The sequence below is a fragment of the Theropithecus gelada genome, chromosome 14 (genome assembly GCF_003255815.1).
Source record: "Theropithecus gelada isolate Dixy chromosome 14, Tgel_1.0, whole genome shotgun sequence".
Lineage (NCBI taxonomy): Eukaryota > Metazoa > Chordata > Mammalia > Primates > Cercopithecidae > Theropithecus > Theropithecus gelada.
In genome coordinates this window covers 70,755,861-70,783,804 of record NC_037682.1, presented here as the reverse complement: position 1 = coordinate 70,783,804, position 27,944 = coordinate 70,755,861, and the positions used below count along the sequence as shown (strand labels likewise).

Sequence of the window (27,944 nt, the reverse complement as noted above, 5' to 3'; positions counted from 1 at the left end):
TCCTTACAATTACCCTGTGAAGCAGTATGTATTATTTCCTCATTTTCGAGGATCTGAGGCTTAAGGTCACAGAACTTCAAAGAGGTAGAACAGGAATTTGACACTTGATTTTTCCTTACCAGCTGCTTGCTCTGCAGCCGTTGCATGACAAAGTCCAGGTTTTCTACTGAGGCACCTGCTCCTGTCCCTCCTGGAGACTGTGCCGTGTTGTGGCAGTTGCACTCGGAGTCCGTCACCTAATCTGCCCAGCCCCCGCCCTCAACAGAGCCACTCCATCACGATGGCAGCCACTGCGGCAGCCATTGCAGGTTGTGCTGCGTCATCTTACTGTGTGCTCCTTAGTGGCTTCTTTATGTCGGTGTCATCCTCCCTTACAATTGTCCTGGAAACCCCTTAGTGAGAAGTGGCCCTGGTCATCCAAGGGGCCCTCTTCTTTAAACTCTGCTTTCACCTCACTTTCCCTTTTCTACATGACTGAGGATGAACCAAGCTTTCAGCCTCCCAGCCCAGAAGAAAGCCCACACCTATCTTAAAAAAAAAAAAAAGGCCGGGTGCAGTGGCTCACACCTGTAATCCCAGCACTTTGGGAGGCCCAGGCGGGCAGATCACGAGGTCAGGAGATCGAGACCATGCTGGCTAACACGGTCAAACCCCGTCTCTACTAAAAATACAAAAAATTAGCCGGGCATGGTGGCAGGTGCCTGTAATCCCAGCTACTCGGGAGGCTGAGGCAGGAGAATGGCGTGAACCCGAAGGCAGAGCTTGCAGTGAGCCGAGATCGTGCCACTGCACTCCAGCCTGGGTGACAGAGCGAGACTCCATCTCAAAAAGAAACAAAACACAAAAACAAAAAACAGAGCCCAGAGAGGGCCCATTCTGTTTGCTGTCTCTTACTTACAGAGTCCTCAGCTCATCTTACCAAACTCCAAAACATTTGCAAATATTAGACAAAAATGTTATAAGATAAACGCATCTCATCTTAGGGAACCTCTCCCTTCATGAGTCACACATGACTCATGTCAGGGCTTGTGGGCAGGCTGTTTTACAGGCAGTATTTTCTGGATATTCATCAGTCTGGCCTTAAAAATGTCCCTTTTATTCTGATGCCAAGAAGTCAAACCATCCACTCCTACCTCTCCTGTATGTTCTGTTGTCGCTCTTCTAGAAGAGATTCCACCTTGGGGTTGCAGATACCTTTTCCCTCCAGTAAGAAATACATCAAGGTAAATGTGCACAATATAAGAAGAAGGTTGACAGTCCTAAATACCAAAGAAATGTCATAGGACATTGAAGAAGCAATGGACTAGTCATAGTGGCTCAGTTGAAAGGACTTTGGCTGGGAATTCTATTACTACCTCTCATTGTGTGGTGAGCATTTTCTTCGTCCTTGTCTAATTTTCCTGCATGGTAACCTTCTGTCTGTGGGTCTCTGCCTGTGGCCAGCTGCATCCCCACGAGAAACTCAACACCCTCGTGCTGAAGGAACACTTCAATAACCCCGTAGGATATAAGGGAAGAGGGAGGGGAAGCAAAGTAGAGAAACAATGGTGCCATCCTTTTCTTGTTGAAATAGAAATGAGAAGGGGAAATCCATTTTTAGTCTTTCATGATAACGAGAAGCATTTCCTTGTTTCCAGAGAACTGTACTCCCTGTGAGAGTCATTTAGGAAAAGAAAAACACTGCTGATGTGAACAGTTAGAAACTCAAAGTGTTAAATTTTCTCTTGTTATCAGATTTCATTACTATACAATAGGTCATTATCGTGCAGCTAGCTCCTAGCTGCAATTTTTACTTCCCATACCAGAGAAAGAGCTGGTATCCACGACACTGATTTAGAGACCTCTAGGCAGTGGAAGCAAAAAAAGAGGGTCTATTTATTTACATACTGCCACCCTGCACAAACAGGAAGGAATGGCTTGATTACCTTATAGCAGGAATACAGAATTTAAAGAACAAGACAAATCTAGGCCCCTTATGGCCAAGTCCCCAGCATTAAAAACCTTTTTACCCCAATGACATTTCCCAGAGCACACTATTAACGTAGGAATTAAATATCTTCTTTTGGAGCCTTTGGCTCACCTTATCTTTCATGGAAGCTACTTGATTCTTCTCAAGAGAGGTTGGTTTTCAGAATAAAAGGGAATTTGACAGTGGCACCTCTTCAATGACAGTATTTTTGTCAAACAACAAAAATATTTTATATTCAATCCTAATTCCTTATGTTGGGAATCACCTGTCTCTTTGCATCTTGAAGAAGGGTCTTTGGTAAAAGCACCAGGGCCAGACCACGCAGTTGCCTGAGGCTTAATTTCTCTCTCCATGAATCACAGAATGGAGTGGCTGGAGGAGGTCCCCAAGGGTGACAGAATTTCAGCCCCCTTCTCCACTGCCCACAGAACTGTATACCCATCAGCCCAAAAGTGAGTCACCTGCTCCTAAAAATATCTCGTGAAGAAAGAGGGATTCTTCATTTTTACTGTTACTTACATGACACTAATACTCCCACTTGTGTATGTGAAACCCAGTTTTCCTAGTCCAGAAGAAGTTAAGGTAAGATGAATTGATTTGGATCTGTTTCTCAAGTATATGATTGACAGAGAGTCACCAAACGCATATTTTTTAGTTCTTTTCAGGGAGTTTTATGGATCCCTGAAGTCTGGGGCTTGACCTTTGATTTCCTTTGAGAAAGCTGAAACTCATAGTTAAATTTAACAAGGTGTTTAATTTTTTTCCTATTTCTTTGAAAACACTACTAACATTTTGGATCAATTCTATGATGGTTTTTCTATTCACCTCAGTGCCCCTTGTCTCTAAAGTCTGAAAACACCTGTAGAAAATGCCAGCTTCTGATTACATTAATAAAATTCCAGCCTTGACTCCAAAGCTGTGATTGTTCAAGATACCAGATATACAGAATTATTTACCAGACTTCAGGAGAGCTGTCCAATCCTAGAAATCCTGATTTTTAAACAAAACTTCCTCTGGGGGTAAAGATCAAAATGATACCCTGAAGATACAATTACTTGAGTGAGCAAAACCAGACTTCCCAATGAAGAGAAATTATAAAGAAAAGCCACAAAATCTTCCGTGCTTTGTCCACTTTTTTTTTTTTTTTTTTGAAGAGTCTCACTCTGTTGCCCATGCTAGAGTACAGTGGCACCATCTCGACTCACTGAAACTTCCGCCTCCCAGGTTCAAGCAGTTTTTCTGCCTCAGCCTCCCGAGTAGGTGGGACTATAGGTGTGCACTACCACACCAGCTAATTTTTGTTTTTTGGTTTTTGGTTTTTTGAGATGGTGTTTCACTCTTGTTGCCCATGCTGAAGTGCAATGGTGTGATCTCGGCTCACCACAACCTCCACCTCCCAGGTTCAAGTGATTCTCCTGCCTCAGTCTCCCGAGTAGCTGGGATCGCAGGCACCCACCACCACACCTGTCTAATTTTGTAGTTTTAGTGGATGCGGAGTGTCTCCATGTTGGTCAGGCTGGTCTCAAACTCCTGACCTCAGGTGATCCACCTGCCTCGGCCTCCCAAAGTGCTGGGATTACAGGCATGAGCCAGCACACCTGGCCCTTTGTCCACTTTTGCCTGATAGTTCTCAGATTTCTTTTTCATAATCAGAAAATCCTTAACCAAGAGCCCACAAATCACTCATGAGGTATAGGCTGCTGTGATGATGCTATGGTTATCCCTTCAGAAAGCATTCACTCACAACAGGACCTGTGGTTTGACAGGAAAGATGCTGACAAGGAGAGAGAGAAAATGTACAGGGATCTACCTCAAGTTATCAGAGCACAAGTTTGGTTTGCTAATGATCCTGGGAGACTTCAGCCCACATGTGGTGGGGTGGGAACCTGGCTTTGAATTTCTTTCATTGTGGGCGTCACTGACCACTTATCCAAAGAGAGAAGAGCACTAATGTATCCAAGAGCTTAGCAAGAACATCTCTTTGGTGGTTTGTCATCCATCTGAAAGAAGCTCGGATGACTAGAACCGCCAACCCATCACCTGCTGTAGTGATCCTTGATTCTTGTGGCCTAACATGTACCAACAATGCAGCTGTTCGAGTTGCCCTGAGGCTCCTGGAGAGTAAGAATGAAAAGCCTCTTGCCATGTTCTCCATAACTTTGGATAGGGGGCCCCTGAAGACTTTAAAGATTATCCCAAGAGAAACTTTTGGAAACCTCTTTTGGTAGAGGCAAATCAAGGAAAGAAGTTTTTATGTTGGTGATCAGAGAAAGGCCAAAGAGACCTAAGACCACGCAGACCAACTGCATGCCAAAAGCTCAGTCTGTAGCATAAATAGCTATAGTACCATTATTATCTCCAGCTTTTCACATAGAGATAGGAGCATAGTAGGGGTATGAGAAACATTTATGCAAATGCCAAAGAAACAGCGTGGCCCAAGAGGAAAGATGACTACTGCCATCATCTTTATCCTGAAGTTCTGAAGAGAAAGATGCAGGAATTGATGAAGTCCTGAATCCACCTTTCATAATGCAAAGTTTGCATCATCTTTTCTAAAAGTTGGTACTTTAAAATCATGAATTTTTAAACAATTGTACTCAAGAGCATATGCGCCAAGGTTTTCAAACAATAAAAGCAACCGCAGTATGGACTTCCGCATATGCCTTTTATAAATAAATGGCAATAAAGTTCAAGGACTCATTTGTCATTCCCATTTTCAGTAGCCACAGACAAGGAAGCTCTGTTCCATTCTCGGAAAACTCATGGACTTGGTAGTAACTGGCTGTTACCAGCTTTTGGATTCACAGTGTGGCTTGGGGGCTCTTTGTAGCAAATGAATCCCTTTTGATTTGTGGAGTCAGGATTTGAAGTTTTGAATGTCTACTCTTGTCTCCTGAAAACTCACAGTGATGATGGTAACCTAAGCCTGCCTCCGTCATTTTTACTGACTTCCTTTCCTACCTGCGGTCTGGGGAAATACTAAGAATTTTTAAAGGTATCAAAAACATATTTTCACTTAATAGCATGGTTACCTGGTTCTTGAAAATGGCGTTAGAAGAGAGAGAGAGCTCTCTTAAGTCAGCCCCTGGCCCTGGGGAGATTATCCTATAGAGTGGATATAAGCTTCACTCACCACCAGAACTATGATACCACCATTAAGTTTGGAGACAATCAAGAAAGTTTTTTCATCAGAGAACTCCCTCACAGTGGATGCTATGACCACTTGGATCCCAGTGATGGCGTCTCATCCAGCCTAGCCATCCCTGGGAAAAAAATCTAGGCTCACTACACCTCTTCTATAACTGGATTCAGAGTTATTACAAGAACTATAATTAGGACCCTTCAAAAAATTCTGCAGATATGAAAGCTAACAAAAACCACGAAAGCCAGGTGATTCTATGTATTCATGCTCTTTGATAGCATATCCTGGGAGATGAGATGTAAGACATTTTAGACCACTTTGCAAAGTTAGATAAATTAGCTTGACTAAGACTAAAGTGACAGAAGAGCCAAGAATCAAGAAAGCTTTCCCTTTAGCCAGAGATATTTCCTAGGCCATTTCTCATGTGGGCTATTCCCATTTTTCATTGTTTGGCATTCCATAGCTTTGTTTACTCATCCCTGCTTAACAAGTACTCCCTTTCATGTTCCCATCTTATATCCTACATCTCATGGACTCCACAACATCTATAAGAATGAAAAAAGGCATGTATCCTCAGTTAAAATTTCCTCTTCCCAATTTTCCACTTGGCTGTGCAGGCTCCAGAAGTGTATTTCATCTTGAACCAGAGACCACATGGATACCTGAACTAAGAACACAGCCTCTTATCCACTAGTCTTTGAGGTTAATATATATTGATGAACAACAATATCTGTTCTATCCAGAGAATTAAAAAATATATAATTTATGTTTTTCTATGAAGAGAGTAAGAATGTTTAAATAACCCTAGGGACTTCTGATAAGGCCACACCATTGCAGTCCAGTCCTGTCAGATGGACTTTTGATTCATGTGTGAAATTCAGCTGAGGCTGGAGTGCAGCCTGGCTGAAGGCATCAGATCCTTCAGGAGACTGCCCAGCTACCCAGCCTTTGCACAACACACTAGGGGGAGGTGTGGAGAGATAAGGAAAGAGAAGCTCCTCAAAGGGCTATAACTACAGGCTATGTAGGGCAGGTGAAATGGTATTAGTGATTCATTTAAGAGGAATGCCCTGCTCTAGGAATTTAAGAGGCCTGCCCTGCTCTAAACACTCAGCCAGACACCCATATATATGCACAGTGGGGTTTATTTCAGAGCAAACTTTGATACCCATCCTCAAATAAGCAAAACTTTAGAAGGCCAAATAATTCAAGGCTTGGACATAACCCCTCCATTGGAAAACAAAGCACACATCATTCTTTCTTTAGGGTTAATAAGCATTGAGAAATGCTCAGATTTTCTTTGCTTTGTCTTGTTTTTCACAGTGACATCCATTGACCTGCACCTCATAGTCTGTGTAAGATGCACAAAGGAGGGATGCGTCTTACTTAGAACAGTAAGCATTCTGCATTCAAGCATATGTGGGCACATGTGTACCTGAAAAATTCAAGAATGGCAAACAGATAATCCAGCAGTATATTTGATCAAAGACTCAACCCCCTTTACTAGTGCATATCAGAGATTATTCAAATTTTGCATATTTCTACATTCCAACTTCTTAGAAATGCCTCTGCCCAAATGAGGTACCATTTGTTCTTGGTATGGCTGCTTCACCTGTAGGGAAGTTGGATGCTGCTCTGAGTAGTCAAAGGGACAGGTTCTAGTTTTCTGTAAAGCCAGACAAAGCTGGCAGAGCAGGAGTGTGGCCACTTTTGCAGCTTCCCATCCTTCTTTGTCTGTTTTCCTTATTCATATGTCTTCTTGTTTCTATGATCACATTTCCAAATGCCTGGATCACAGAATGAGTTGAAGTTCCTTTTGGCCATCTCTGGAGAATGCTTGCTCTCCCTCCTCCTCTCTCGTGTCGTCCTGTCTTTGGTTTTATTTTCCCCACCGTGGCATAGGCCTGTCCCAAACGTGGGGCACAATCCCTTTGTCTCTTTAGCATCTGGCATGGTTATGTCACAGGCGATATTGCACTTACTCAATCCTACCTTAAATGTCCTGTCTTTTATCTCCCTAGCTCACTATCTGGATAGGGTAGTTAAAGGTATGGTCTTCCTTCCTCTATTTTCCTGTTGTCTTTGTGTGTGTGTTTGTGTCTGAGCATAAAGAAGTGTGTATATAAAAATGTATATACACTGCATAAGCATGATGTCTGGATGCTACTGCATCCCCAGTTTTGTCGCAACATCCATTGCCCAAAGGGGATGGGTTTTCGGTCACAAGGTGGTTGATATACCTGGAGTGTCACAGATGCTCATATCTGTTTGTGACAATACCATTGTACTTTTGTTTTTCCCTCCCCCCTGCCCCATGTACATACACCCTTCACTCTTTCCACCCCATCTCATGTCACCCTGCCCATCTGTTATGGCACCTGGTCCACCAGAATTAAGATGCTGGCAACCAGGGTGGGTGGCCTGGGAGAGGAGGACACCCAAGAGCAAGTTAAGAAATTTTAAGGACTACTTTGTAGTACTATTGTGTTCATTCATCAACAAGCATCTATGGAGCACCCACTGTGTACTAGGCACCTGTGCCAGGGTCTGGAGACAAGGGGACAAACAGACCCCCGACCTCAGGGAGCGGATGGTCTGTTTGTTTATTTGTTTGTTTTCCTTTTCAGAGAAGGCCTGACTTTGGTAAGTTTTGTCTTTGAAGAGTATTCCCTAAAGGCAAAGTAACTCCTTCCATTTTAAACATTTACATTAGTTAGGTGGTATCTGATTTTCCAATTTGGCCACATTGCTCTAAGAATAAGTCTCAGAATAATCAGATATGTGTGCTCTTAAAAGACTCTAAGCTCCTTGAGGATAAATACCATGTCATTTTCATCTTTTTGTTCTCAGGCCCTAACACAGCACCTGGTACAAAATATGTACTCAGCAGATAGGGACACATATTCTAGAGTCGGACTGCCTGGGTTTGAATCCCAGCTTCAACATGCAGTGAACTAAGTGACCGTGGGCAAGTGATTTAACTTATCTTGCTAACAGGACCCACCTCATAAGGGTGGTATGAGGATTAAGTGAAGTAATGAATACAATGTGCTTAGTATATAGGCAGGAATTATGCTCAATAAATATGAATTATACTGCTTTATTCATCATATACTTGTTCTCGTCCTTAATTTGAAGGACTTCATTAGCTAGATTAATTTTTGAAACCGTAAAGGAAAATGCTAAATTGGCTTTTAATAAGAGATAGCAACAGCTGTTTTAAAACTTATGGAAAGGAGGCCGGGCGCGGTGGCTCAAGCCTGTAATCCCAGCACTTTGGGAGGCCGAGACGGGCGGATCACGAGGTCAGGAGATCGAGACCATCCTGGCTAACACGGTGAAACCCCGTCTCTACTAAAAATACAAAAAACTAGCCGGGCGAGGTGGCGGGCGCCTGTAGTCCCAGCTACTCGGGAGGCTGAGGCAGGAGAATGGCATAAACCCGGGAGGCGGGGCTTGCAGTGAGCTGAGATCCGGCCACTGCACTCCAGCCTGGGCTACAGAGCGAGACTCCGTCTAAAAAAAAAAAAAAAAAAAAAACTTATGGAAAGGGTTTTGGGGAAACATAACTGACTAAATGCTTTTCAGCTGGGACAGCTTTGCCAAGTACAGCAAAGGTGTTGCATAGGATCTATCAGATGGAGGAGGAGCAAGGGTCTTCATATTTCATGTGCTAGTCCTCAACTGAGAATAAAATCATTCCAGCAAGAAAGAGTAGTACCTCTGAGCCTCTTTAAAACAGGCATTTCACAATTTTCATTAGCAGAGGACTCTTCAGGGTGGGCTAAATTTTATGATGTTACCATCTATTTGATGGAAAATTTTCCTACTATGTGAAGATTTTTCACATCCGTGAGTCTTAGGTGAGTCATGTGATTTTTTTAAGGGAATAGATATAATGATACCCATTTGATTGAAAAAGGAAACTGAAATTGAGAAGTTGAGTGGGTCATCCTGGCTCACACTTCTAGTAAGTAGCAGAACCAGGACTCTGCATTTCCTGGCTTTATCCATATTTCAACATTCTATCTTCTGTCACCTTAAGTCACCAAGAATGTCCATAATTTCCAATATATTTTCCTCCATACCACATCTTCCAAACTGGCACCCTCACTGGGAAGTGGCCTGTATTCTTTCTCAAATCACCTGCTCTGATCTTTAGTTCAGAAAATATCATCACCTGAACTTTAGTTGGATTAGGTCAATGAATCATAACTTGTTTTAAAAGGCAAATGTTTCTTGGCAAAATCTAGGTCTGACCCAAGCACTCATCTGGCTGATATTTTGGTATAATGGATACTAATTCTAAAAAAATAATTCAGAGATCTGTCTCTTGGAAGTTCAGGTCTTGTCAGAGTAGAGTATTTTACTGTTCAAAGATGGGCAAGATTTTGTTCATTGCTTCCCAGTTGCTTTGGTAGAGAGTAAAGAAACAATGTTTACTCAACAAATCTGCTGAACTCCTAAGTGCTAGGAAATATGAATACCACACAACAGATATGGTCCCTGCTCTCAAGGTGCCTGCAGTCTAGCAGAGAAGACACTAAAACAAATAATTCCAACGTAGTGTGATGAGGTTATGATAGGGGAAGTCCAAAGGCCACCACTTAGCAAGTAGCCACCCCACTAACTTAGGTTGTTGGGGCCTTATAGATTGTGGAATTTAATGTAAGGGTATAAGAAAGCATCTGAAGGTTTTTAAAAGCAAGATGATAACTAGATCACATTTGTGATTTGGAAGATCAGTCTGGCCCTATTGTGAAAGGAGAATTGAGGGGGGACTATTGAGAACAAGAAGACCGATTACCAGACTATTGCTGTCATCTAGGTAAGAGATGATGATGGCTTTGTCTAGAGAAGTGAATATGGAGAGAGAAAAGAGTATAAGAGGACCAGTAAGAGAAACATAAAGAAATGGGCCATTTGATATATGATAAGTGTATTGCATAGCATCCATGCCACTCAACTAAAAAATAATACCTTCAAGGATTCTGAAAGTCTTCTAATCATACCTGGTGCTAGCTGCAAGGGGGACTTCTTCATAGGCCTAAGCAGGAGATTGAAGATAAAGTGGTCCCTTGTAATTCAAAGGGCATCATTTCTTTTGAAAAGCTTTGTTAGCCCTTCTCTAAACTTTAAAATTACATTATTTTGACTCTAGCAAATGCCTGGTGTGAGTCTTTCCAGAAGGGATTATTAATGTCACGTGGGCTCTCTGAATTATTGATGAGTTTCAGGGTTTGTGGAATTAGCCTCAGCGGGTAAGGATGGACATATTGCTTTAAGAAAGTCAGCAAGTCATCCTGGAGGAGTCTTCATAATGCTGGCTATTAGGGGTGTGATTATCCCAGAAGCAAATGGCTGGATGAAAGCAAACGTTGTTCCACCCACAGGTACTCACAGTCCCTCTGAAACTTAGAGGATAGTGCAGATCTTTAGGGTATCACTTGGTCCATTTGAAGAAATTGACTGTGGATTTCCACATTTGTGATTCTCTGTGATTCCACATCTGGAGTTAACCCTCCCTGAGAACACCTGCTCCACATCTTCCAAACTGGCACCTCAATGATTCATTGACCTAATCCCACTAAAGATCTGGTGATGATATTTTCAGACAGCCTCAGAGCAGCATGGACTATGTGCCCAAGATGCCATGTGCCCACAGGAGTTCACTAGAGCAGAGCTTCCCTGAGGGTGTTCTATAGAATGGAATATAACACAGGTTACTGGGTGGGGGAAAGAGTTCTGAAGTCAAATTGGAAAATGCAGTAGTAACGAAATAAACAGCTTTCTTTATTCTAAGACTTCTTGGAGCCTTTAATATATTGATATTCATGTGACTTTCTACAATAAGAGTATAGAATGCAATGTTTTCCAAACTTATTTGACTGCAGAAGCTTGTTCTTGAAGACCTCATAGAACTACTGTTTCACAAGGTTCACTTTGAGAAGTATGGTTTGTGATTATAAGACCTATTTTAAACCCTTCCTTGAACAAAGTATGATATAAATAAAGAGAATATAAAAAATTTTAGGGCAGGTGATATATCTCATCTCTGTTAATTAACACAAAGTCCAGTATCCTCCAGGTACTGAGTAAAGTTGGTTGAATTTAAGAACAGAATCAACTAACTTGAAGTTGTTTTGACCTTCTCTATTGGGTCAGTGATGCCGGAAGGACCTAATGGATCATCTCATCCAAATCCTTATTTTATAAATGGGGAAATTGAGACCCAAAGAGAGAAAGTAACTTTCCCAACTCCCCCCATATTAGGCCAGAACCCAGGTCTCTTGTCCCTCTCATTGATTCATTTTAACAAATATATATTGAGTGTCTGCTGTGTGCAGGCACTGGTACATTCTAATGGAAGAAGTAAGACAATGAAACTAATTGCAGAATTGATCATTTAAGTATCCTTGGGACTGTTGCTATTGGGAGAAGTACAGTATGCTAGGAAAGCATGAATGGTGGCCTGCACTGGGACTCGCAGCCCTGAACCCATCGTGCCACCTCTCACTGCACTGCATGTTCATGGTGCCGTGAGACAAGCCCAGTGCTTGTCTTGATTGTTTTTGGCAAGGATTTATTTATGAGGACCATAGCTTTTGACCTAAACATTATACAACTTGGGCTGGCAAAGGGTCATTTTCTTGTTTATGAATTTCTTAGTGAAGTTATACAAACTTAAAACAAGTAAATCCAATAATAATAATAATAACAGCTCTCATTTATTGGATGCCTATGTATGTTACCCACTGTGATAAATAATTGGTATATATCATCTCATTTAATACTCTCAGGTACTCTTAGAATCAGGTATTATCTCCATTTTACAGATGAGAAAACTGAAGCTTAGAGTTAAATAATTTGCCAGTTATAACACAAGTAGTAAGTAAAATGATGGTGCTAGGATTTGAACTGAGGCTGATCTACCTCCAAAGTCCTCACTCTATTACAACACATGGCTTTTATTAAAAATTCAGGATTAAATGGTGTAAAATTGGATCTGCCCTAGAAAATCAGGATCTGAATATTTTTAACAAAAATTTACTTATTTTAGAAATCTATATAAAGTGCCTAGCACAGTGGCCAGCCCTAGTAGACCCTCAGTACATGGCAGCTGTCTTTGTCTCACCATCCTGAAGCATCTAAACCAGAGGTTGGCAAATTACAGCCCACAGACCAAATCGGGCCCATCACCTATTTTTGTAAATCAAGTTAGTTGGAGCACAGCCATGCTTATTCATTTAAAAATGGCTGCTTTCAAGCTATAATGGCAGAGTTGAGTAATTGCAAGAGACCATATGGCTCACAAGCCTAAACTATTTATTCTCTGGGTCTTTACAGAACAAGTTTGCTGACTCTGATCTAGATAACTGCCTCAGTTTCCTATTTTGCCTTTCTGTGAGCCCCACCTGAGGTTATGGGTACAACATATGATATTATATGCCCTCTGCCCAAAATAGAGAGAAGGTAAAGGTGAGTAGAAGATTCAGATATTATGTTTGAGCTGTATGCCAGGCTTTGTGCATCATGCATACCTTATTTAACCCCCCCAACAACCACAGTTTGTAAGTAAAAAGACTGAGGCTCAAAGAAATTCAATAACGTGCCTGAGTCACACAGCCACTGAGTGGTACAGCCAAACTCTGATATGCCTCTCAAGCTTGTGCTCTTACGCGAGAGATACTCTTTGTCTCTTATAAGAGGCTTTATATCTTACAGCAAAAGAAAGCAGTCAGCTACCATTCTTAAAGATCAGACCCTACTTCCTCCATGACTAATTCCAAATACAAATGAGGCTTAATTGAAAACAAGTCCCAGCTGGACAGACAAAAGTTGACATGAGACTAATTGAGGAAAAGAGAAAACTGTGATTGTTTAGATCACTAAAGGTGGCTGATGTTAGCAACTGAGTCAGAGTGCCTGGATAGCCACCTGTGTGTCACAGCACTGCTCCTGGGACTCACTTTTAAAACTTCTTTCTCAATCACTTTTTGGGGTGGCCATGCTGGTAGCCTCCCATCTTTCCCAGCAGGCTCCTACTATACAGAAACCCATAGTCTACAAACACTTCTGGAGGAATCCCTCCTAGGCTGGAGTATACAACTGTTACATGTTTCTTCCTTTGAATGGAAAACACAGTGGCCAGATTGATGGGTTGTTGTGATGAACATCTCAAGTGGAAATAAACATGTTATTTTCTTTTACTTTGGAATAACGGTCAACTATCTAAAGTCCTTGAAACACTCAAGTTTTAGATTCTGATTGATCAGCTATTTAGTGAGCGGCTACCTTGGCCCAGATCTTGTACTGGGCAGCAACTTTCACATTTGTTGTCCCATTTAAGAATAATGAGTCAATTTCCCATTACTTCACGGCAGAAGATTCAGTTTGTAGCCATATTTGGAGCACTTTGCTGCTCATAATAACAAAACAAATGAAGCTTTATAGCTGACACAGTGCTTTCACATCCATACCTCTCCCAAGACTGAGCAGAGGCAGAGAAGAGATGGAAGCCTTGCCAGTGACAGGTGGTTTTTGATAGCCCCTTGGAGAAGGGGGTTGGCAAGATTGTTAATGTAAGGACTTGAGTGAAAACCAAGTGGCACAATAGAAGCTGAAGTGAGCCATGTAACTTAACATATTCTCAACATAGATTTCTGAGCCACAAACTAGGAGAGGTTTAAAGATGTGGCAATCAAAAAACCTGCAAATCTACTTTAATAGTATTTTTTTTAAACTTCCCCACTTTATAATATGGTCCAAGCAGAACCAACACAACATCTAAATATTGCCTGACCCTTCTTGATCAAATCATCTACAGCCCTCTCAGATGGCCACACCTGTGTTAAGTTCCCACCATATTTTGTACATCTCCTTTAGGGCATTTAGCAGTGAAATTTTTTGCCTATATAAATTTGTCTCCTTTGATAGGCTTTATGTACCTCATAAATAAGAATAGGTCTTATTCATTTCTGTACCTCCAGTGCTAGCCCAAAGAAGATGCTTAATAAATGACAGACAGGCAGGCAGATGTGCATATGAGCGTAATGAGAGCAGAGCAGCCTGGTTGTACCTGCGTTGCACTCACAGACAGCCCTAGTTAGTGTTTCACAATGGCCATCACAGCTCCTCTGGGTGCAGGGCCTTTTCTAAGTGTAGCTGTAGACAAGATGGTAAGAAAAAGCCCCAAGCCCTCTTCCTCAAAGCAAAGACAGTTGTTTAGGAGAAAATAAGACAAAATAAATGAAAAGCCTAGGGTCCAATAAAATTGACCTACTATAAGAGTTGGAAAAAATAATGCCCTTTAGAATGATACCCAGAAGTGCTGAAGGAAGCGAGGAATAAACACAAAGGTGTTTCCTTTGTGCTAAACAGCTGCCAGAGATAAGAGGAACACATGAGAATGAACAAGAAGCAAGGATCAGGCAAAAAGTTCTGTTGGTTAGATTCTGACAGGCCGACATCCACCGACTCCAGCTCCAGAATCCCAGTCACTTTTGAAAGAAGGGCTTTTAGATACAGAAGGTGTGGGTTTCAACCCTGTCCCTGCCACTTCTGACTGTGCGACCTTGGCAAGTCCTTTCACCTCTCTGAGCCTCAGTTGCCTTCTCTGTAAAGTGGCAATTCCTAGTGATACCTGCCTCCCTGGGCTGCTGTGGGCATTGGTGTGCTGATGGATATGAAGGCATTTTGCAAGTTGGCAGGTAGCGTGTGAGTGTGTGTGATGGCGGTTGACTCTGGGTGATCAGACCTCGACTCTGTACTTTGTCTTTCAGAGGGTTGCCCTGGGTTGTGCAATGGCAACGGCAGATGTACCTTAGACCTGAATGGTTGGCACTGCGTCTGCCAGCTGGGCTGGAGAGGAGCTGGCTGTGACACTTCCATGGAGACTGCCTGCGGTGACAGCAAAGACAACGATGGAGGTAGGGCTCTGGCACCAATGGGCTCCAGGCGGCTCCAGAGGGTGGGAGGCCCAGAGTGGAGAATGGGTATTACTGAGCTAACAGGCCACCAGCACACCAGTCATCCAGTCAGGGGGACCTGCGGTGCAAGCAAAAAAGCTGCATATGTGGCTTAGGGATGAGTGTGTGTCACAGGTGTTCCATTTGAATCAATTAAAATTAACTAATGTAAATGAAAGTAATTGATATCCAGCAGCCAGTATAGAGGAGAAGGCATATGGAAGAAAGGTTTCTAACTATTCAACAGTAGGATGAGATGTCTGGCAAAGTTATGGGTCCCCCTCACTGAAGATGGATAAGAAGAGACCATCTAATTCTTTATCACAGAAGCTGCAGAGGGACACTTCTCCAGGGAAGGGAGGTTGAGTTACCTTTGGTCAAGGTCTCTTCTCCTCTGATTCTGGGGGTTACCCTCACTGCACACCAGCAGACACCTTTTGTAATAGAAATGGCCTTTGCTTTGGGTTTTTTTAAAGTGCTAGACAGTCAAAGCCCAAGGAAGGAGGTGCTCATCTTTTAGAACTTTCATTAGCTGAGAGTAAAGACCTGAGTTCTAATTCCAGCTCTGGCTTTGACTCCCTGTGCATCCTTACACATGCTGTTTGGTGGCTCTGGGCCTCACTCTCTCTGTTAATAAAATGAGGCAGCTGGCCCATAAGTACCATTTCAGTCCTTATCTTAGTCATAGAATTAGCCTTCATTTTTCTGTTGCATTAACTTGGGTAAATACAACCATAATGTGTTCTACCTTCCCACCTGGAAGATACATCAGTCCTTCCTGATTCTCCCACTTGCAGGTGGTTATTAGGAGAATGAAAAGATAAAGATATGAAAAAAACCAAAACAGTTAACCCTTTCTTCCTAATGATGGCCTAACAGTTAGCTTAGTCCAAACAAGTCTATGTGGCTCCCTAATATTTACACCAAAGGATTTTAATATGTTTCACAGTGTAGGAAATCAATAGGTCAGAAACTCAGCATTCTAACCTTTGGGAATTTTCTATTTAGAGGGATTCTCAAACCCCAAAGCACCATAAGAATTAAAAGGCGAAGTGTGTGATATTGTGATTTCTGTGGTTTATTTGCCTTCAGTGGGTTTCAGCAGCCTAGAGAGGGCTGTTTCGGAGCACTGGTCTTTGAGCCAGGCAGCTTTCAGCCCTTTTGCCTGCTGCCTAAATCCAGGAGGTAATTGGGCCTGATGCACCCAGGCCCAGGCCCAGTGGAGCAATTGTCAACAAGGAGCTTGTGGGGTTGGCCACAGTAGCTAGGCAGAAACAGAAGGTCTATGTTCTCCTGAGATCTTGGAGGGTTGAAATGTTCCTTAATCAATCTGAAACTTGTGGAGTTCATTAATTTTTGTGCTCCATAAATATCCAGAGTTCTTCTTTTAGAATTGGGCCCTATGCTAGGCATAGAGATAAGGAAGTCCTGTCCCTGTACGCCAGGACCTCAAATGGGGGAGAAAGACCACAAGTTAAATGCTAATGGACTGTGATAAGTGCTGTTGTAGAGTTATATATTGGTTGTTGTGGGAGTAGGAAAGCATTCTTCAAGAAGGTGACACTTGGATGGGTAGCAGTTTCCTGGAAAGGAAAGGGCTCTCTATTCAGAGACATCATTATGGGCCAAGCTAGGACAAAACAGGGAAGGGCAACAAGCACCCCTGTCTTCAGGCAAGGTAAAGTGCTTTTATATTTACTCTTCATAGGAAAGAGATGTCAGCCTACATTATCTGCATGATTTCCTCAGCATTCCCCTTCACTTTGTCGGTGTAGGCACAATTCCAGTAACTAATAGTAACACTCATGTAGCAGAAGAAAAGGGGAGAGGAGCCACCATTCCCTTCTCACGAGTCAAAAGTCTTGGCCAAAGCCTTCAAACAGCTGTTGCACATCTGGGCAGCGAAATAACTGCATGTCTTTAGGAAATGTGGGGAAAGGGCACACCTCTCTCCCTACCAGTATACATACAAGTGTAGGTTATAGAACAAGGCTCATTGATTCTCTCCCATGAAATGCAATTCAGGTGTATCCTTTGTTTGCCATACTTCAGAGCCAACCCTCCTAGCACAAGAATGCACCATTGGTAACATGGGGCATGGGCATACCGTAGCCCAAAGCCCACAGCTCTGCGGGGAGAGAGAGGTTCTTCTCATAGGAAATGGGGCTGATCCACACCCCAGGGGAATAGAGCCTCCTCCAGCTGTTCTGAGAGATGAGCCAGTAGGAAGTGGAAAAGATCAACCAGAAAAATCCCCAATTGTGGGAGAATATGCCACTTGCATTTTTGGAGCATGTTATGGGCTGAAATGAGCTTGCACATAGTTTATTCACTCACTCAACCAATGTTAACCAAGTGTCTACATTGTATCAGACCCTGTCCAGGGTACTGGGGCTTCAGAGATGAATAAGACACGGTCCCTACCCTTGTGAAGGTCACAATCTAGAGGGAGAGAGAAACAGGAAGTAATTGCAATGCAGTGGGACAATTGCCAGGATAAAGGAGCATCCACTCATTCAACTGATATCAGATGCCTGGGTGCCCTGCTGGGAACTGTGATGTGATTTCTGTCCCATGGGACTTTCAGTCCAGTCAGGAAGACATCCCATGGGTCATCATGGTTGGGAATAGAATCAGCTGGGAAGGCCAAATTGTTGAGGGTCTTTGACCTCGGGTTCTCAACTATGAAATGAGGAAACGTCTCACCTCAGGGCGCTCTCAATTCAGTGGGCTATCCACCCATTGCGGGAGCCAAGGGGAAGGTGCCGAGGACCCCTGCTTTGCAGGGTGGCATAGATGAAACAACCTTAGAGAGTGGACTGTCCCCAAGTGCCAGGGGTAGTAAGAGTTATCGCCACTGGCCTCTTTATTACTCTGAGCCTTGGCCAAATGGGGGCAGTTTTGGTGGAGGGAGAGAGGAAGAAAGGAGCACATGAGTAAGCCATATTTGCACTGGGCTACTTTCAGTTCAGCCAAGCACACGTTTGTAGGGCTCCTGCTACCTACAAGGCACCATGCTCCTTTCCAAGGAGACGTAAAGACCAGTGAACATGGCCCAGTCTTTCTCCCTCAAGAAACTCAGTCATTTGTAAGAAATTGTCATCCAAATGACTCAGTCTGATGGAAGCAGAATTAAATGAGTGCCTTTATTTCAGCCATCACAGGGTATACAGCATAATCCCAGATAAATCATTCAGGCTGGAGAGAAATTGTGTTAGAGTCTCACTGAGTGGTTGTTCTTAGATGATATGACTCAAGGCTTGGAGAAGGAATTAACAGAGTTTAATGTTGAGTAAGAGGATTGAAAGGGACATCAGAGAACCTTGACTTTAACTCCCTCTCCTGCATGTTTACAGACAGGACAAGTGGAGCCCAGAGAGGAGAGGTGACATCACACACATCATAGTCACAAAGCAAGTCATTACATGACCTGGACTAGATTCTTCAGCCATTCCACATGGTCTTGTGAACCTAGAGCACTTCTGCCTTCTCCTAGTGATTTATCCTCCACCTAGAAGTGTAGTGTGAGTACTTACTCAGATTTAAGTAGGCTGCAGCAGTACCGCAAAGCTTATGAGAGTGTAATAACTTGTATGTCACTTTACAGTTTGCAAAGCAATTGTGCATCCACCCAATAACACTGTGAGGAATGTGGCCTTATTATCCCCTTACTATTCCCTCATGATAAGGAAAAGGAAGCTTAGCGAGTATTTTGCAGAAGTCACATAGCTGGCCGGTCGCAGAATCTGCCAGAGTATGTGAGGTCTGGCGACATTAGAGCTTCTCACTGTGTCCAGATCTCAGACATATGGCCCGCTGTAGACCCCTGTAGCCCTTCAAGTTATCTAAGAATTCCTGGTTACTCTTCTTTCCCAATTTGCTGGGTTTAAAACAACACATTTTAAATTAAACTTGAATTTCAAGTTTCATTAAGAATGCTACAACAGTGTTTTTAAATGATGAGACAAAAAGAAAAAAGCTGCACTTTGGGAGGCTGAGGCGGGTAGATCACTTGAGGCCAGGAGTTCGAGAACTGTCTGGCCAAGATGGCAAAAGCCCATCTGTACTAAAAATGCAAAAACTTAGCTGGGCTTGGTGGTGTGTACCTGTAATCCCAGCTACCTAGGAGGCTGAGGTACGAGAATCACTTGAATTTGGGAGGTGGAGGTTTCAGTGAGCTGAGATTGTGTCTGTGCACTCCAGCACTCCAGCCAGGGCAACAGAGGAGGACTCTGTCTGGGGGGGGGGGTGGAAAAAGGAGCTAAACAGTACGACTGAGCCAGGGAGTAGCTTTATTGGTTTGTTTTTATTTTCATGTATGATTTTTGGCTAGATTTAAACATGGAAACAAGATCCTTCATGTGACTCGATGACCGCCGGTCTCCTAATGCTCTCACCTTGGGCACTGGCTCCTGAGAGGGACCAGAAGGCAGACAAGCAGAGGGGCCCTAACTCACCCACTCAAAGTGAAGCCTCTGTGTGCCCCGCTTGACAAAGAAGGTGTGCCCCATTCGTACTGTGTGCCTTGAGTACATACTGACTAAGTGCAGACACATGCATCTTCTCATTTTACCCTCTTATGGGGATGTTTATTCATGCCCATTTCAAAGATGGTAATACCATGTCCCAAAGATGCTAAGTCACTGTAAAATGAGGATAATAATGCCCACTTTGCAGGGCTGCTATGAGGATCACAGGTTATATATTTAAAGGACCTGAGAGGCAACATAGCACAGTGATTAAAAGTACAGGATCTGTACCCAGATTGTCTGGATTCAACTCCTGGCTCCCTAATTTGGTCACTGTGTGACCTTGAGTGACGTACTCAACTTAACTCTAAGACTTCGTTTATCAACTACAGATATCAGTTGTTTCTCCTGCTCCTTTCCACCTGCAATCACAAAAACATGATATTTATTATAAAATATGTGTTAGTAAATAATTATTTTTAAAAATTGGAATTATGTCCTCTATAAAATTTTACATTCTATTTTTTCATTTAATATTATGGTATATTTCTCTATATAATATGTTTTTATCTTTTTCATTTTCTTTGTTAAAGTCTGTATTCCAGACTGTTACACACTCTTTGCTAGAAAAGAATCCAAACGTACATAAAGGAAAACAACAGCCATTGTTGAGCACATTCCTGAGTGCCAGGCACTGTGCTAGACACTCTGCACACATCATCTCCAGCCTTTACAACAAAGTTGCAAGGCACACATTTACATACAGGGAAACTAAGGCTCAGAGAACTGAAATGATTTGCCCAAAGTCACACAGTGGCTCAGTGGGAGAGCTAGGATTAGATTGGAACCTATGTTTTTTAAAAGCCTCCAGGATAAAAACTCCACTGGATTTTAAGCAACCAGGCCTTTTCTGATAAAGGATCTTTAAGTAGCTTCAAGGTATGATAATCTCTTTTGGTGCTCTTGGTCCCATGAAAAAACAATCTTGGATAGATTGTTGCAATAGATAATTGAGAGATGCAACCTAGAAGGAGAAATTTCAGGAAAACTGAGAACAAAGGTCTCTGTCTTCCCTTTTCCTCTTCATCTCCTATTGCTGGAAGGGAGAGTTCACATAAAGCCAAAGAATTTGGTCACCCTTCAAAATATCTCTAAACCACATTTCTCATGATAAGAGACAAGAGAGAAATTGACCTTTAAAAATCTTGTGTTCCAACGGGAAGATAAAGACTTTGCAAGCCTTTTGAAAGGAAGCACAGAATTTATTATAGCAAATGACAAAATCTTCTCCCTAGTATGTACAGACGGGGAGACACATTCCACCTTCCACCCCCGGGGCCTCCGCAAATGCTCTTGTAAAACAGTTCTGTGGTCAGACTGCAGACAAGAACGAGATAAGGTTGGCTAATGGGTCGTCAAGCCAAGGAAGAGTTAAGCCTGCAGAAAGACTGATAGGCTTGCTATACACTGTCCATGGGGCTGTGAGGTTAAGGAACCATGCAAACAACTAAGGTACAAAGAGCTTACTAGACCACAGATTGCCCCTCATTGCCCCAGCCCGCACCCCCATTCTCCTTTTTATCCTTGCCCATTCTTTTAGATTCAGTTCAAGCATTCTGTCTTCCAGGAAATAACCCAGCCCCCAGTCTGAGTTGGGGTCCCACCTTTGGGCTTCCACAGCCCCTTTTGCTTCCTTCTTCTCCAACACTCAGTTGTCTGTGTCTACCCCACTACACCAAATCCTTTAGAGGCGTGACTCTGTTTTACTCCTGAACATCCAGTACCTAACAACAGGGCCTGCCAGCCATAATGGGTGCTAAGTGAACGTTAACAGGCATCTTCCCTGTGTCTCTTTTCTAAAGAGAGGGATGAGCTCCTCCTGTAGGGAATGGCTTCCATCACACCCCATGGCCCTTGATGGGCCCTGTCAAGCTGATGGAGCTGTCTAATTTGAGATTCTCACATAAAAAATGCATGCATTTATTCATTCATTCAACCAATGTGATGCTTACTGTGTGCAAAGCACTGTGCTATGCATTTGAGATACAGAAATAAACAAGTCAATTTCTGCCCCCTGTGGAGAGGCGACAGAGCTTGGGAGCCAGAAAATCCGGAGCATTGCTATAAAGAGTTGTTCACTGTGGAATTGTGCCTGACAGCTGGATATACAGAAAGATAATGGACCGAATTCCCAGCTCTGCTCTTTAACTAGCAGAACGATGTCAGGGAAATTACATAACCTGATCCCCAGTGTCCCTATTCGTAAAGGTGAGAAGGTTGGCCTCGCCCCCGTCTTTAATAACACGCTCCTGCATACCTTTTACTTCCTGTGAAAGTCACAGCAGGCTGGCCACCAGGGGACATGGGTCTCTGGCGTTTAAAGGCCAGGAGGTGGCCATCAGGCAGGCCCACAGACTTGAGACTATCCCATGTACCTTTGGCCTCCCCGATGCGGATGCAGACACGAGAAAGGGAAATGAGGGGCCTAAGGACCCACCACTCACTGGCCACCATTAAGGTCACACAACAAACAGGAAGCTACTTCTAGTCAGTACTCTAACTGTTCACTCAAAGAAGGGCCACGTGGCCAGCAGAGGACTCGGCCCATGTCTGCGCCCAGCCCCTGTCTCCAGGGCAGGCTCCAGAGAACAGTTACCAGCGTGTGAAAGACACTCAATCTCCAGGGCAGGCTCCAGAGAACAGTTACCAGCATGCGAAAGACACTCACATTTCTTTTGTCGACTTACTCGTTCACTCTTTTAAACCCTGGAGCTCTTCAGCCATCCTGAGAGGTTGGCAGAGACTGGTATCCTGGTTTCACAGGAGTCAATCGCATCTCAGGCATAGGAAGGATGTGCCCAGGGTCTCATGGCTAGAGAAGGGCAGACACAGGAGAGAGGCTGGGTCTTCAGGCATCTAGCTTGGCTATCTTCCTCCCATGCACCCCTTTCCCTAGTTCTCCAGGTCATTTGACACCTACCTGCAAGGTAGGCATTGAAGAGGGATCGCAGTGAGAGGATGGCAGGGCCTTCATCCTCCAGCCAGAGCACATAGATGAAAATGTTAGGAGAAGCCAGCCCTCCATGTACCAGCAGCAAGTGAGCACCACAGAGCTTCAAGTTCAAGGGTCAGGAGTATGTGAACCACTTTGGAGTGTTTCATTTAGTGCCCTCAGATGCTGGCCCCCCTTCTTTTTTCCCCTTTTCTTTGCCCTCCACTCCCCATCAGGGGCCACTCTTGAGTGCGGCACTGCTGCACCCCTAGCCTCCAGGGCCTGCCTGGCCTTTTCCACATTTTCTTCTGCCTCTTTTCACTGTCACCATGTAAAAGGGGGCATGTGTTTAGAACTTTGAGGAAAAAGGAAATTTCTAGGGAAAAAAATGTTCTTTCCCAAAAGTTGGGGTTTAGGAGGGTTTTATGGAAAATCTGAAGGGAATAGAAGCAAATCCTCTACTTTCCTGATTTTTTTTTTCTGCTGTGATAATGAGAGTCTCTGAATGGGAATAGCAAATATAAAAATGCAGAGAATTTATAAGTCAACCAACTTATGTATAATATACAATTAGGTGAGATATGAAGTATTTGGAAACTATAAATGTTTCCAAGCCACCCCAAAACCAGAGAATCCCCCGAACTGTATGTTGATGTTTCTAGTCTATCCCAAAAATTACATTTCTGTCCCCACAGCATGCTTTTTTGTCTTTTAGTGTGAATCATCTAAAATTTGTCATCTACGCCTAAGAAAATTAAATTGTGAGCCATTCTCGCTCACTGTAGAACAGCCATATGCACTGTTTCAGGCCACCATATGCTACATTTGAAAATATAAAGAGGGTTTTACTCAGAAGCTGGTCTTGTAAACTGCAGCCTTTGAAAAGAATGCTGTGAGCCCTGCTCATTTGTGTGTCTCATTTACATAGAATTGCCTCCATTGGTGGAAGTTTTGTCCGCAGTTACTACTCAGCAAATATTTGTTAAATAAATGATTAGGAAGCATCACCACAGGAAGGTATAGGCATTAATCACTCCCACCTGTGAAGCATGGAGTAAGACATTCCACAGTGCCACAGCCTCTCATAAGAGCACAGTTTATGTGATATTTCCATTGTAGAAGACCCCAATCTGCAAATCCCCAGAGGCCTCTGCTACCCTAATTTACAGTGCATTGCTATGACCATGTTTATCCACTTCAGTTCTCTAAGGCCCAACTGCATCATCTAGAAAGGGCTGTCCTGTAATGTGTGTGTAGGGAGGGGCCAGGGTAGGGCAAAAGAGCCTGTTACCAGGATATGGTTCAAGGGAGGCTCCTGGGCAGGAGCTAATAGTAACTATCATTTACCAAGTACTTGCTTAGTTGCTAGTTATCATGCTAAGTGCCTCACATCCATGATCTTGCCTCATTCTCACAGCATCTTTATGAAGTAAGTTTGATGATTCATTTTATAGATGGGAGAACTGAGGCTCAGAGCTCTTGCTGGAACTCTTATTTTCAGCAAAAAGGCCAACTAGGTCATACAGAGATTCTCTGATGATAAGGTACAACCATTCGTATATAAAATTGAGCAAAGAAGAAAAGGGAGACAAGGGAGCCCTGGATTCTAGAAACAAGATGAAGCTGATGGGCCAGAGCAGTGGGCACAGGAGCCCAAGCTACAGCAGGCCTGGAAGATGTGCAGGATCATCAGCGCCAGGGAGACTCAGAACAGAATAATTTCACAGTCAGCAGACAGGGCACATCCACAGTGGGAGGTTGGAACTGAGGCCTCGCATAAAGCTGGGATCCTCAAAGGCTACAAGTCGCATGAGAAGAGGACTGAAAAAAAGCGGTGCCTACTAGGCCAGAAGGATGACATGGAGGCATTTCTCTGCCATGGCTTGTTGGAGGTGGGAGGTGTGCTAAGAGACCAAGCCTATACCTCAAAAGACCTTGAAATCTAAACTGACACACTAGAGCAGTCCTAGAACCCCAACCTAAGAAATCAACCTGAAAAGTGGTCCCAGACAAGCAGTACCCCTGGGGTGGCCAGCTGACGTAATCAGAAAGCCACCCTGGAGGGTGAGTTCAACCACAAAAGATTCCCATAGGAAAGACGAGCCTTCCGAGAATTAACAGAATCATAGAACACACAGGAAATGATTGACCATGAGCTGGAGTCAACAACTACAACATGCAGAAGGATGACCACTCCCAAGAACTTAACAGCCTGAAAAAGACTATAAAATGAATACACCTTTAAATGACTAAAGAGAGAAAATGCTGTATAAAAACCACAGAACAAGACAAGATCAAGAAAGAAACAAGTGGATTTTGAAAAGTTCCAAATAGCGTATCCAGAAATTTTAAAGTAAGATAATTTAAGTTAATGACCCAAAGAACAAATTAAACAGCAGACCAGACACAAATGATGGGAAAATAAATGAAGTAGAATAGAGATTTGAAGAAATAAATCAGGATAGAATGCAGATAAAAAGATGGAAATTAAGGAAGAGGTTGAGAGACATGAAAGCTAGGAGAAGAACCTTTAAGCATTTAGTAGTTAATTTCCTGAAGACTAGAGAGAAAGGGAGAGGGAAATATTCAAAGAGCTCAAAACCAAACTTTGCAGAACTAATGAGAGGCACGAATACTAATTAAACGGCCATGGTGTGGCCTATCAGTTCCTATGTGGGGGAGGCATGCATGCTGGGTCCCATGCTTGCAGACAGAATCTCAGCCTAAAAGTTCCTCTCTAGAAAATGTTTATCTCATTGTCACAAGACATCCAAGGTAAGTTTTGTGCTTCACACTTGGCTATAGAGACAGATTGGTGAGTCTAAGGAATTAACCATCCTTCTTTTTCTCCCCTGTTGTGCATATGAAGAAACTGAGGTTTAAAGAAGTGAAGTAACTTGAACCACGTCACACAGTTTGCATGGGAATTGGGAACTGGGGTCCAAATCCAGGTAGTCTGCCTGGAGAGAGGGCTCTCTTAAGCACTGCGCATTTGGCCACCGATCACAGAACAAACGGCTCCGTCAAACTCTGGTGTCCTGTGACGTGGATGCTGGATTCGTGGGACAGGACTGACCTGGGTCAGTCATTGATTCATCCCTCAAACCTCTGTGGATTACAGTCACTGTTCCTGTCCAGGTCTGGGCCCTGGGATACTGAAATGAATCAGACAACCCCTGATCTCTAGGAGCTCATCATTTGGGTTGCAGAGTATGGGGCTCAAGGGACAGAGAGAAAATCAAAATTATAAATATGGAAAGAGACGTACTGTGATGAACGTTGCCCAAGAGGCTGGAAGAGCACGGAAGAGTAGTGTTTCACTAAGATTCAGAAATTCAGAAATTCATGTTCTCTGCTTAAGAAATAGTTCCTAAAAGTCTCTCCAGAGACATTACATGCCTCAGAAAGAACTGAGTTCAGATTCTGAGTCAGCTTCTTCACTGACTACGTGACCTTTACCAAGTTACTTTACCACTTTGAGCCTCTGGTTCCTTTTCTCTAAAATGAAAGTGACAACAGTGGCTACTTCATAGAGGATTCAATGATGCATTCCTCGTAATATATTTAGCACAATGCCTGGCACTCAATAAATATGGCAATTCATCATCATCATCATCATTTTAATATAGATATTAATAAGAACAGCTGTCATTCCTGGCTAACCTCCCCCAGGACTAGAGAGCAGACATCCCTTCTCACAGGAAGCAGTTCTTTCCAGGTGCCACAGAGCTGAATGTTTATAAAAGGGTAAAACACGGGCTTCCAGGGACTGCTTCGGTGGTAAACAAGACCAGGCAAGAGCTAATAAAATTTCAAATTAGCCATGACTTTTCACGGCCCTTCAATTGTGCTAGCTGATTTAATGGTCAACATCCCTGCTCACTGGGATTGAATAATGGAGCATTTCTGCAGAGTTACGGATGAGACAGCTGAATCTGTCACGCTAACATCAATAGCAGAATGCAAATAACCCTCAGCTTGGGCTGTAATTATGTGTTTAAGCGATGTCTGACAGGGGCAGCATGAGAATGTGTGATGGAGCCTGCCGACTGCCGGAGAAGACAGGTGCTTTGCTAGGCAGTTGTATCTGGGAGCTGGGACAGGAGCCACAAGTTAGGACCCAGATCAATGCTGGGGTGAGGGGAGGCATTCTTTCCATATCTCAGAGTGAATCTAGCAAGTAAGCAGACAAAGGATGAATGGCTCTTCATGTTGGTGAGCCATGTTCTAGGTTCAGGATCGGGAAGGGAAACTAACCCAGAGTTAAGCACTATGATACCATGTGTCAGATACTATGCTAGATTTGGGGACATAATGCTGCACTTTTTATCTATATAACAAATACTTGTATGACACCCACTCTTATTATCCCCCTTTAAGAGATATGGGAAACTGAGGCCGAAGAGTTTAAGTAACTTGCCCAAAGTCACACACTAGTAAGTTTCAGTGCCAGGATTTGACTCCAGACAGTCTATCTCTGGAATCCATACTCTTTATCACTATCTGCCTTCAAAGAGACCATAAGCTTTTCAGCACCATGCAGATATGGGAGGGAAACAGAAAGGCTTTTTGTTACTGATTTATTAAGGAAAAAACTAGGTTTTAGGGCAATCAAGTAGCTTACCTGAGGCCACACCACTAGCAAGGAGGATCGGGGACACCGAGTCTAGCCAATGCATTTGCAATACTTTGGTGGGCAGCTTCTGTATTGTAAACTCCATGAAGAAAACTAGAGAGGTAGGTATGTCACTGTTACTCCCATATTATTGAAGAGATGGGGCTCAGAGAGACTAAGTATAGGAACTTGTCCAGGATCATTCTTAGGGGCCATACTCGGTCTTGAACTTTAGTCTCTGAACATCATAGTCCTCCTACCATAGCACACTGCTTACTTGAATGGGACGAAGTTACAGTTTTCTGGCTTTTATGACTGGCATTTGTCACAACCCCTGCTTCACTGGTAAATTCATTCAATTCCCATTTGTTTATTTGTATAACAGTTATGTTTTAAGCACCTCCACTAAGTGCTGGAACACAGAACGTATCTGTGTGCTCCCACAGTGGTGGGGGAGTTTGCCAGAGTCACACAGCTGAGATGCAGCAGAGCCCGAATTTGAACCCAGGCAGGAATACATGTCGTTAGATTGTTGTCTGCCGACAAAGCACACAGACTATGACCCTGGGCTTTTCCTGTCCCCCACTTTGGGCACTATCTGCTGATCTCTTTGTTGTCTGTTTTGAGCTAGTCTGTTAATATAAGGTGCCTGTAAAAGTACTTTGATATAATGAGGCCAAAAATCTGTGATCTGGTGGACTTTCTTTGTACGTTGGGAAGATAGTAGAGCTGTAATACAATTTCCAGTCCTGAAGAAGTCCATCCATGTGGTAAAAAGAATTCCCTGCT

At 43.2% G+C, this 27,944-nt stretch overlaps 1 protein-coding gene across 1 annotated transcript in view; it reads left to right on the top strand.

Moving 5' to 3' along the window:
- The window catches only part of TENM4 (teneurin transmembrane protein 4), a 787,121-nt gene that overhangs the window by 660,098 nt on the left and 99,079 nt on the right, over positions 1-27,944 (top strand). The window contains exons 17-18 of the mRNA XM_025357209.1: positions 7,133-7,159; positions 14,894-15,040. Of these exons, the coding sequence (XP_025212994.1) occupies positions 7,133-7,159; positions 14,894-15,040 (174 nt within the window). The remainder of the gene's footprint in view (positions 1-7,132; positions 7,160-14,893; positions 15,041-27,944) is intronic.